The sequence below is a fragment of the Halichoeres trimaculatus genome, unplaced genomic scaffold (assembly GCF_033239565.1).
Source record: "Halichoeres trimaculatus isolate MK-OKI-2021-1 unplaced genomic scaffold, fHalTri1.1 fHalTri1_scaffold_2, whole genome shotgun sequence".
Taxonomy (NCBI): Eukaryota; Metazoa; Chordata; class Actinopteri; order Labriformes; family Labridae; genus Halichoeres; species Halichoeres trimaculatus.
The window spans coordinates 33,934,050-33,946,350 of NW_027437180.1; the positions used below are offsets into that span (position 1 = coordinate 33,934,050).

General features: G+C 37.3%; 1 protein-coding gene across 1 annotated transcript; it reads left to right on the plus strand.

Moving 5' to 3' along the window:
• Positions 1-3,705: 3,705 nt before the first annotated feature.
• cd7al (cd7 antigen-like) lies at positions 3,706-9,556 on the plus strand. Its single transcript, XM_074664512.1, has 5 exons — positions 3,706-3,834; positions 4,039-4,392; positions 5,736-6,128; positions 8,548-8,651; positions 9,019-9,556. Exons 1-5 carry the CDS (start codon positions 3,774-3,776, stop codon positions 9,229-9,231), a joined length of 1,125 nt encoding a protein of 374 aa, XP_074520613.1. The 5' UTR covers positions 3,706-3,773; the 3' UTR covers positions 9,232-9,556.
• The last annotated feature ends 2,745 nt before the right edge of the window (positions 9,557-12,301 follow it).

A 12,301-nucleotide genomic window follows, 5' to 3' on the forward strand; every position in this document is an offset into this window, starting at 1 on the left:
ATCCTGGCAATATTCTGGATACTAAGATCCAGAATATGAAATATGGACTGCGTCAATATCATTTTCAACACTGTCAGATAACAAATTGCAGACAGTCTGCTGAAAGAGAGTATAACATTAAAGTAGGGCATGTTCCATGTTAATGGAAACTTGGTCTGGTGGGCTGCTTGTTGACATTTCCAGGTGTTAGTCATATGATTTATGCACTCAGTACGTGGTCAAAACCACAAGTGGGAGCAGGCTGTCCTGAACTGCAAAGTTTCAGATCTAATAACTGTTTCACTTTATAGTGAATAACTTACATGAATACACTCACAAGAAGTGGTGACAAAAGATTGTCCGATGATGAAAAAAACGACCTGTGAGATTTCGCTTCTCACATCGCAGCTCCTATAAACAGTTTTAGTCAGAAAGCAAAACTTGCTATCTGTGGTTTCCTGCTGGGCGAGAAAAACAAACAGTTATTGTTCCTAACTGCATCAACCTCTGTAGACTGATGGTACGAGATAACACAAACCACTGGACAAACAATCTTTAAAGCACAGCACGGAGATAAGCAGCAGTTAGGGTAACAGACCCTATAGAAATAGAATCTAATTTAATAAACCTGTGTAAAAAAATTTTTATAACCAACTGAATGTGAAAACATTATTGCTGTTTTAACTTTAAAGAATGAGCCTTTTATTTTAATATTATTTCATAAGAAGCCAGTGTCCTTCCATAGATGTTAACGTCTTGTTTCTATGGTAGCACAGAAGGGACAAACTAGTAGCAGACATGCCTTTGTATTTAGTGAGTGACCATTTGAAATGAACTTGTCAGTCTGAAGAACAGGATGGTAGTTGTGCTGAAAAGAATCTATCTTACTGTTTGAAGCAGTTGTTGTTCATACATATCGTGCACCACAGGAGCTTTTTGTCCTTAATGGCCACCATCCCTTCACAGACAAAAAGAAATGAATCAACACTCCTACTGGAAATGCTGACTCAGCCTAACTTTTGGTTAGCTCAAGATGACCCTATGCTGTAGTGGTCAGTGCAATCATGAGTTCTCCCTACTTATGCTCTGATGAGTCTACGTTGCTCTGCAGTACTCCTCCAAAACATGTGAGGGCAGTGTTGTCTGTGTCCTTGGGCTTGAGGTCTGCATTGTTTTGACACATTAGGCTGTTTTCCAAACCAGTTTTTGGAAAACACGCACTGTACATGGGATAGTAAAGGAGATATTGAGACCACGAGTTTCACCAATGAGAGGCACAGCTCAACTGGCAGTCAGTAAAAGACATGTGACGTCACACAGACTACATTCGTTTATTATACAGTCTATGAAAACAACATGTGAGGTTGACTGGTCTTTTCATATGGAGGATTTTTATGGAATCAGTCGGACATCTGGTAAATTTTGGCAAACTGCAGAATAAGCTAATAATCATTCTTTGTATACCAGGCTTTAAACAGGTTTTTCTTTGTTGTAAAGATCAGCTTCTTTGATTGGCTTCTGCTGCCAGCCTCAAATTGACCATCAAGAACCTGCTAATTTTAGCCCATGCATTTTGCATTACCATGTAATGGGAAGGGAAACAAAACAAATGTAGGATTTTTTTATTTTTTTATTTTTTTATTTTTTTTTTGTGGGGACAAAATGAGAAAATTTTGTATTTTTTAATTTTCTAAAAAGAACGTCAAACTATGCAACAGATTAGAAGATGATATGAGGAGGATCTGTTTTAATTGGACTGCCTCGCCACCTTCTGGCCTTGGGTGACTTTTTTTTAAGGTACTTTTTAGTCTGTTGTGCCTTCAATAAGAAAGTTGAGAGGACAGTGGATAGAGCAGGGAGAGTGGGGAATGACCATAAACTAGTCTATGGCAATGACAGGCAGGGGAGAGGCCACAATCATGGTTTGACCCTGGCTACCTGTGCGAGGGCAAACCTCATGGAGCGCGACCTAAACCACTAGGCCACCATCGCCCCAGGATGTATAAAGCAGGTGTGTATTTGTTTTAGAACATATTTTCTTTACTTTTTTTTTTTTTTACCAAATCCAACAAGGTAAGGTATTTATCGGTACAATTACGTAGCTCTGTTGTTTGAAATTTGACAACAAGCAAACTAAAGATTGTACCGTACGTCAGTAGCTGGCTATATGTAGCGCTATTGGCAGCCTGACGTATCCGTAGGCTAACGCAACAATAAGCAAACTGACAGTTCTCAGAGTAGCTTAGTAACCATCTATTTTTGGGGCCACTGGCAGTAGGGATGGGTACCTTTCACATTTGAAACAATATGGTACCGATGCCCGGTACCTGGCAATTGGTACCGGTACTCAACGGTACCAATTTTTGGTACTTTCTGTGTTATAGTGTTAAAAAATATCTTTTTTTTAACAATGAAATATAAAAAAATTCAATTTAACAAATGTATTCTTTAATTTATAACCTTGCAATGCTGTGTTCATGTCCAGCATGGAAAATCACCTACTCTTCCACTCCCTCAGAGTCACAAAGATGCATTTAGGTACCTAAACATGGTACTTTTTGGTTTTACATGAATCGATACCCGGTACTTTTGACAGAATTCGGTCGGTACCTATAAAAGTACCTAATTCGGTACCCATCCCTAACTGGCAGCCTGGTGCTGTGTGTAACGTTAGCAAATCCAGGTTAGCCATGTCCTGCCAGTTCTCTACCAAGCAGAGCTAACGTAACCTCACTCTTCATTTTATTGATAGACTTTCAAGTTTGAACAGACCACTGCAGAATAACTGCTGCATGTTGGTTGAAATGGACATTATCACAAACAGACTTGCTCCTGTGTAAGCCTTTAGCTTGTGCTCTATCACTCCCCCGTATATCTTTCTTCTGCTCTTCTGTCCCTTTTCTGTCAGACAGTTAGACCCCAGTGTCCACCATCCCTACAAAATAAACCCAAGGAATCATTTTTAGCAGAGAAGAAAACAGATCTATCTTCTCACTTTCTGGTGTTGTCGTAGAGACTTGGAGGTGCTGTTGATCGACCTGATCAGAAAGCAAAGAAGTAGCAATTTAAAACAATCTGCATTGGTGCTGATAATCTCATTTTAAAACGTGGATTATAATCGGGCATGTATGTAAGGGAGAATTTTTCAAGATCACTTTCAAACTCCTCACAACTCCTGAAAACTCTGCATCTTATAAACCATGAAAAAGTTCCTTCTTAGATCATGTGTGTACATGAACAGTGAAAAAATGTACCAGCTACTTTCTATTGTTTATCAAATATAAATCAGACTGTTTTTCATTCAGACCCCAAATAATCCAACTGTCTAATTTGAAATAAACTCTGCTCTTTAGATGGTCAAAGCTGAGTTCCTAGAGTTGTCCATCTACTGAAAAATTATCATCAAGAAGCAGACACATCCTGTTCACAGCCAGGCAAGTCAATGCCATTTCCTCCTGGATGAACGATAGACATTTTGGGGGGCTCAAATTTGTGGAGATGATTAAACAGAGAGTTTTTCAGTGAAGCCGGTCTATGGAGAATTAAATGACATCCTCCAAGCAGCTCATTCTTGGGCCCCTTTCTGTTGTTTCATTATTTCATCTCACACTGCGTTGGTTAGTATTCGCTTCCTCTTGTGCTCATCTTGAGGTTTGAAGGTGGAGCTTCATGGAGTTCCTCTTGCTATCATTTACTGTTAACCAAGTTTTTTTTTTCTTGCTTTGAGAACTGTTGTGTGCCTGCCATGGTGAACACCTCTGCTTTCTCTCTGAGTCTTTGAAGAAGAGTTCGAAATGACTGGGATCAGGCTCCTGGCCTGTTTGTGGACCCTGCTCCTTGTGCAGACTGGATTTGGTGAGTTAAGATTTGATCATGATCCATTTTTAAGTTACATTCTGGAGAAAACAAAACAAGACTTTCAGATGTGAGATCAAACTTTTGGATGAACTTTCCTCTCAAAGAAAAATGGGTCAAAAGCTATTTTGTGTTTTAAAATTCACAATCAAAATATGATCTTTCCACTGCATCTCAATCCTTTTTTTCTTTGTTGGTCTGAAGGTCGTCCTGAGGTTGTCTTCTTGGAGAGAAATGAGGGGGACTCAGTGGTTTTTCACTGTGTGCGTGGCAAAACAGACCCTCTACCTTATGGTCTGGACTTCTTACGCAACTGGCAGCGTTCTTACCAGGTGCTTTTTAAGTACACCAAAGAGGAGCCCACCTTTGGCAAAGATGAAGACAAAACCCGCATCAGTGTCACCGGAGACCCCAGCAGCCTCTCTGTGAATGTGACCATCTCTCAGCTGAGAGCCAGTGACACAGACCGTTACGTCTGCGAGTTCATCGTGGACAATCCTGTCTCCAACGACCTGAGACTACCGGGGAACACTGAGTTCTTCCTCATGGTGAAGTCTGGTGAGTTGTGTTTTTTCTGTTTGTCACGTTGACTTTCAAAAACACCAACCCACACAACCACAGAAACACTGGGCTGAAACACACACTTACACAAACAGAGGTGAGAGGCAGGCGGGGGAGAGGTTAACTTTTAGGGGGTAGGTTCACCTCTACCTAAGGTGGTCAGAAAATAAGAGTATTTTGTCGCGTATGAAACAATAACTGAGATGACTGAGAACCACAGAGGTGACCAACAGGCTTCACCAAGAAGATCAATTTCTCTCACAACCTGGCAACTCAAAAATTCCTCATGATTGTGCTTTACAAAAACAAAAAAAAACACTAAACAGTTTTCTCTTTTTTCTACATGGTAAAACAGTCAATTTTAAAATTAAAGTTAATTGATTGAAAAACTTCTCTCAGGATTTTACTGTATCCTAACTTTGAAAAATAAGAATACAGTCATTTATCATGTTTAAATCTACAGTATATTGCTAAAAATTAAAAAAAAAAAAAAATAATAATCCACTGCAAATTTACAGTTGTTGCTGTTTTTTCTTTTTTAAACAGAATTATTTTACTCTTCAGGTCGAAGGCAAATTTTTATTTTCCCACGACTTGTTTATCTCAGCATTATTCTATGAAATAAAAACACAGTACATGTAAAAGTCTTACAGTGATTTGATAAAAAATGTTGTCAGATGATATAAATAATGCTCTGTTATTACAGTGAGCACCAGTGTCGTGTGACAGTGACATCAAATATTAGGAGTTTCTTCACTAAGCGGTGACATGCTCCGATCATCTGATCTAATTTTTCTTTTGAGTCTTTTCCTGATTTCAGTCACATTCAGCATTTCAACAGACGTGACTCACTCTCTGAAAATTTGTTTGCACTGCAGACTTTCAGAACTGGCTGGTTATGAGTGAGCTGGTGCTAAAAACACCCATTAAGGAGTCTCAATCGTGAAAAGCTAACAGGAGAGTGATAGAGCATGGGCTAAAACACGGGTTAAACTGTTTGTGATAATGTTCAGCAGTTATTCTGCAGTGATCTGTTCAAACTTGAGAGTCTATCAATAAAATGAAGAGTGAGGTTATGTTAGCTCTGATTGGTGAGGTTGGAGTTGGTAGATGAGCACTGGTAGGACATAACCAGGATTTACTAACATTACAGACACATCTCAGAGGAACACTAAACAGATAATCTGCTCACCTTCTGGACACTAAACTACAAACTGAGTTTACAAAGTTTGATTGTTGTCATGTTTCAGACAAAAGCTCTACCTAACCACAAATTACATCTCAAATATTAAAACACAACACTGGAAATGTTCTAAGTAAGACTCTTCTCCCCTCTGGAGATGCCCCCAGCTCCATGGACATAGGGGTGGTAGAAACCTGTGCAGAGGGCTCTGTTGTGCTCCCCTGTCTGCCCCTGGTCTCTCGAGGAGAGGCCATGGCTGTGGAGGGGGTGAGCCTGAAGCGGCAGAGGGACCGATGGGCACCAGTGGAGCTGCTGTATCACTCGAAGCATCACCGCAGCAACACCCCCTCCTCCTCCTCCTCCTCCCTCTTTCCTGATGAGAGGGTCCAGCTGGCACTGGCCTCCAGCTCTCAAGGCATCGCCTACAACCTGACCCTGCTGCAGCTGCAGCCTAAGGACAGCGGCCTGTACGGCTGCACACTGCTGCTGCACGGCTCCCCTGACAGAAGCAGCCACATAGGCAGAAAAGTGTTCTATGTGTCCGTGCAAGGTGGGTCCCTTCGGTGCAGGGCCGGGTCCTTAGACTAACACGTTCGTCCCTTCACACTAACCATCGTTCAGCCTGTCCTCTCCTCTTTTCTGTGGAGCAGCATCATCGCTTATCTAAATTTTTTTATTCTAGTTTTGTTTTATTGTTTATTTGTGAAATGATTATTTGTATATTGAGGCGTATGCTTTTTAATCTGCATCCTGTACAAAAGAGTTTTTTTTAATCATGTCTATCACACTATCAAAAGCTGTTTTTCTCTTCCTCTTTTATACGCATAGTATGCGTATAGATATTAATAACACCTGAGTTTGTATCTTCAGTGAGCGTTTACGGCTATCACTGTTATTATGTTTGGCTGGCAGAAAACAGTGTGATTGTAGCTACATTACTGGAGAAAAAAAGCCTGAAAACAATAAACAAAACATGAGATTTGAAAAATAATTAAGTTAAAGATGCAGAAAGTAATTTTGTTGTTGTTCATATATAACTGATCCATTCCTCTCTTTGTCTCTTTATTTTTTAGCAAATCTCACATTAAACCAAACAACACAGTGATAAATGTAACCTATGTGCTGCCATTGGCGTCGGCCCATTACAGATTTTTTTTTATCAAACCTGCATAAAAAAATATCAGGAAATCAGGAACAAGCAGTTACTTTTGTATTTGTATTTTTTTTTCAAACACCTTGAAAGAAATAGTTACTGAAAAATAAGAGCCAGACAAGTAAAACAAACAACAAAAAAAGCTGACTTTAGAAAATAGAAAGAAAGTTTCTGAGTTTGGAAAAAGTCAAATTCTGTCTCTTTATTCAGATTACATCTAAAAAAAAAAGGCAATTGCTTGTGTTTAAATTTCAGATGACAGCAAAAAAAAACAAAAAAAAAAACTCAGAGATGTATAGTGGCATATTGCATTAACCCTAAAATAAAAAAAAAGAATCCTCTTGTTTTTTTATATTACTATCCAAGAAAAACATAATTTTAAAATTTATTTTTAATTCCATATTTTTATGAGGTACAATCTTGTAATAACAAAACTATTTATTTTTAATTTTCCTGTTTGTATGACATGCTATTACGTTAAAACAGATTTTTTTTTTTTACCTATTTTATATTTCTTTATTGATTGTTTTTAAATGAGATACTATCTCATAGAAGCATATATTTTTTTCATTTTTTTGACCTATTGTATTTTTTTTATTATTTTTAAATGAGATACTATCTTGTTAAAACAGATTTTTTTAACCAATTTAATTTTTATTATTATTTTTTTTAATGAGATACTGTCTCATAAAAACAATTTTTTTATTTTTTACCAATTTTATTTTTTTTATCCTTTTTTTTAATTAGCTACTATCATTAAAACAGTTTTTTTTAAATTTTTTTTATCTATTTTATTATTTTATTATTGTAATTTTTTAAAAATAAGATACTATCTCATTAGAACAGATTTTTTTTTATATATCAATTCTTACAAAATTAGACCTATCTCATATAAACAGGAGCCAAAAAGTAAAGGAATTCACAAAAATCTTAAAGGACATTAAAAAGCCTACATGTGGGAAACCCTGTTTTAACGAGATCTCATACAAACAGGAAAATTGAAAATATATATTTTCTGTTTTTATCAGACAGTTATGTCATAGAAAAATATTTATTTTGTGAATGCTATATGCCACCTTTAAGATGTCTTATACTCTCAGAATATTGCTAAAATAACGAACAAAATAAAAATTCTGTCTTCAAAATCTAGCATACTGCTGCTTTGAAAAGAAAAATATATCAAAAGCAGAAGAAAATAGAATCTTGTTTACATCCCATTAATTCATGTATTTTATTTCTTTATTTATTTTTGATTGTCACTGATCATTTAACACCATCAGGCTTCGTTTGTTGAAACATGTTGTCATGTGGCAAAGTCCAAACAGTGTAATGTGGCCTCGATGAGTTTTTATTGCGGGAAACTGGTTTGTGGCAGAGAACCCCTGAAACTAGAACACCGTCACCAACTTTCTGTAAGAGGATGGCAAATGCCAGATTTAATGTCTTAACTGAGCAAAGCTCCTGTTACAACTAGACCTCTGAGTTAACAAACATTTATTATATTCATAATCTCTTTGACTGGATCGTCTTTAGCTCCAACACAAAGACCGACTTTCCCCCTGAATGATCAGACACCAGGTTAGGAAGGATGTCTGGCTCACTGATTTGTGAAGTCAATTCCTCTTTACACGCCACAGAAACTTTTTTTTTAAACACCAAACATGTTACTTTTGTTTTCAAGTTCTGTTTTTTTTAATCCACTGTATTTCTCGTCAGCGTTTTTAGGCATAAATGAGGAGAATTCAGAGCTTTGCATAATTTCAGAGGTCTCACTCTGCCTTATATTTAATGTCTCTTGTTTTCTGTTCCTCTGCAGGTCAGTGTAGCTGCTCCGGCTACTCCTCTCTGCTCTACACCTTGTCCGCAGCTGTGGCCTTCCTCCTCTTCCTCCTCTTCATCGGATGTGTGCTGCTGTGTAGAGTGAGTAGCCAGATCATTCTGAGAGCTGGTGTGTGTTACCACCTGCTGAGAGCGTGCTGCATGTGTCGCTCAGCTCACCACAAAACCGCAGCAGTTTCACAACTTGTTACCCAGAAGTCATCATGTTTTTCTAACAGCTCAGTGAGACAGAAAAACCTTTGTTACACTTAGATGAAACCTAAGAAACTGATGCTGATATAGATTATTAATCTATACAAATGAAGCTTTCAATCAGATCAGACATCTCTGAGGATTTCCTCTACCGGATGTGGCTGATAGAAAATGAGAAACTTTGATTTTAGCACAGGAAGTCGTATAACGCCATTTCCTCCCCTGATTCATGTCATCCTGTGTCTGTGACTGGCAGGGCAAAGCACGCAGAGGTGTGAAATCACACCCTCAGGCCCCCATCTACGAGGACATGGCCGGGGTGAAGACTGAAAGCCGAAAGCTGGCCCCTCGCCATCTGGAGGAAATGGATTCTTCTGAGTACAAAAACTGTCACGTGAAGAAATCCTGCCCTGAAAACTACTATGAGCAGCCGAGCGGGAGCCTCTACCCCAGGAAAGGGTCGTCCTGAGAAAACATCAGACCTCAACGAAAAACCCAAGCTGTCAGACTCTCGCCAAGATCCTGACGGGACTGTAATGTGTCTGCAGTGTTTACATTTAAGCAATTCTTCAAAAACCCAAAGCAGATCTGTGTCTGTGAATTGGACTAAAACAAATATTTATACTTTTTTTTTTCTATCAGAATGTTACTGAGTAGAAAAATATGGGAAAGGGTTATAGCCAGGGAAATAAAACAAAACTTGCTGACTAAAGCATATAAACAAATAAAAAAATTCAGAGATTTCTGAGTGTGGGGAAAGTAAAAATCTGTCATTAGATCACAGAATACCATTAAAAAAGACAAAAAAGGGTGAAAAATCTCAAAATTTCATCTTCATATTTCAGAATACTGAAAAAAAAGTAAGATTCTGAGAGAAAAGTAAAAATCATTTTCTAAATGTAAGTATACATCAGAAACAAAGATAATAAATGAATAGAGAACTAAAGAAATTAGAATTTTTGTAAATACAAAGATGATACTACAAAGAAAATGTTAAAAACTGTTTCAAATTTCAAGGAAGAGTAAAAAAGTCAGATTTTGAAGAAAAAAAAGTCTAAGAAATAAAATTTAAAAAAGGGACAAACTTCTGGCTTCAAAATAAAGTATGCTTTGGAAAAAACACAATCTGCCAAGAAAAAAAATCTCAAAATGCTTGGTAAAAACAAAAAACAATTTTGAAGAAAAAACTCAAAATTCAAGATAAAAATTTAAATTTCTTTTGTAAAATTACACAATTCTAAAAAAGGTCAAACTTTAAGGAGTAAAATTCAAAATTCTGTGTTCGTATTTCAGATTACCAAGTAAAAGGGCAGAAGTCTGAGGGAAAAGTTTGAAATATATAAAGAAAAAAGACAAAATTCTGTTTTCAAAATGTGAGAATGCTGTAAAAAAAAAAAAAAAAAACTTAAATAAAAAAACAAGGCAAAATTGCTATAAAATCTTGAATTCTGGAAAAAAATAGGCCGTTTCCACATCTCAAAAAAAGTCATATTTCAAGGGAAAAAGACAATGTTCTGTATTAAATTCCAGAATGCAGCAATTCAATAAAAACAGTCAAATTCTTTCTTTCACACTGAGAATGCTGTGGAAAAAATTAGAGAAATCTAAGAGCTGAGAAGAAGAATTTGAATCATTTTTTTGTCTCTCAATTGAAGAAGACCATGGGAAAAAATGACATTGAAAGAAAAAAAATGACAAAACTCTTAATCTTTTTGTGCAATAATTGATGTTTCCAAATTGAAGTCATGATAAATTTTTCCCTTACACTCTTAGTTTGAAACAGAATTTTTACTTTTTGTATTTTGATGGTACCTCCAAAAAAATGTGTATAGTGTTCCTAATCCTCCTCTGCACATTAAATGTTATGCATGCTTTTAATGTTTTTTTTTAGAAACAGTTGAAGAAATTGTCAAATTTGTTGCTTCCTATGGGTCTCTGTGCAGTTTGAGTCGTGGAATTTTTTTTATACCCAGGATATTTTGTAATTAGACTTTTGTGTGAGGGTTTCTATTTTAAATTGTGAGTTGTAGCGTTATCCCACAGGTTAACCACCTCTTACTGAAATAATTCAGTGAATACTTTGTATTTTTGTTTCCAGCAAACGAGATTTTAATTCTTGACTCTTCACAGTGAGATCTTTAACACTTGAGGGAATTGATCTTGTACTGTTTTTTTCTCACCCCTCTCTCTGTGTACAGTGTTTGTTTCACTGTCAGTTAGAAGTGTGAGATTTCTGCCCTTGTGTCTCATCTTTTCTGTGAATGTCTAAGAGGTGTGATGGCTTCTTCGATGTGCCATCATCATCATAGGTGCCGACAGATGAACGACAGGAGCTACAGAAGTGAGGATCAGTGTGAGGCAGCAGAGCAGGAAGGGTGGGACTGCACTGTATATGTGTGTGTGTGTGTGTGTGTGTGTGTGTGAGAGAGAGGCTCCTGTTGCGTGCTCACCTCTTGTGCTTCTGCAACACCATTTCACAATGTGTTACATTGAGTCATCAATATGACACAGACTTTATGTGATCAGCAAAGGCACTGCTGCAATATAAAGGGAAGTTTAAGGGATCTGTTTGTGTTTTTTATGCCTTAATAAAGAAACAGTTGAAGTGATATAATGAGTGAAATCAGTTTTACAGTTTTATTTAGCAGACGCTTTTGTCCAAATCGACATACAACAAAAGCAAGAATTTAGACAGAAGGAAAACCTAGTTAGTGCGACAACAGTGCTTCAAGTTATTCGGCTGCAGGTGCTGCCATTAAGTGCAAGTTTTATTTTATTTTTTATTTAATTAATTAATTTATTTTGGGGGGTACAATAATAAACAAGCCAACTGCATGCAATGCTGCAACAGTATACCTCAATCTTCATCAAAATTCAGTAATAGTGCTAAAAAAAATCACAAGAGCTGAGTCATAGACCCTCTGACTCAATCTACCCCTGAGGACAAAGAGGAGAAGGGTCAGCTTAAGTGCACAAGTGTTCCCTGAACAGATGAGTTTTTAGACTTCTCTTTAAAGTAGAAAGGGACTCTGCAGTTCGTATAGAAGTAGGTAGTTCATTCCACCATTTGGGCACAACAGAGGAGAAGGGTCTGGCTTGAGATTTCGAGCCGCGCTAGGCTTGGAGCACCAGACGTCTTTCACAAGCAGAGCATAGTGGGCAAGAGGGAGTGTAAACCTGGATGAGAGACCCCAGGGAGGCAGGAGCCGTTCTTGTTAATGTTTTGTACGCCAGGAGAAGAGCTTAAACGAGTCTAAATGTACAGGCAGGAAGGCCTGCTAGGAAGGAATTGCAGTAGTCAGTCAATCATTCTGAGTTTTAAGTGAAACATAAAAAAAAAAAAAAAAAAAAAGAGGCGGGACACGGAGTAACAGCCAAGAAAATTTGTCATTTATTAATATAGTCCGAAAGAAGCTCCATAATTCATGGAAACATTTTTTACGGTGCATGTCCTTAACAATCACATTCTATGAGGAGAAAAAAAGAACAACATTAAAAGCCACAACTTTGTATTTCAGTTACAGACATTTTTCCTTTAT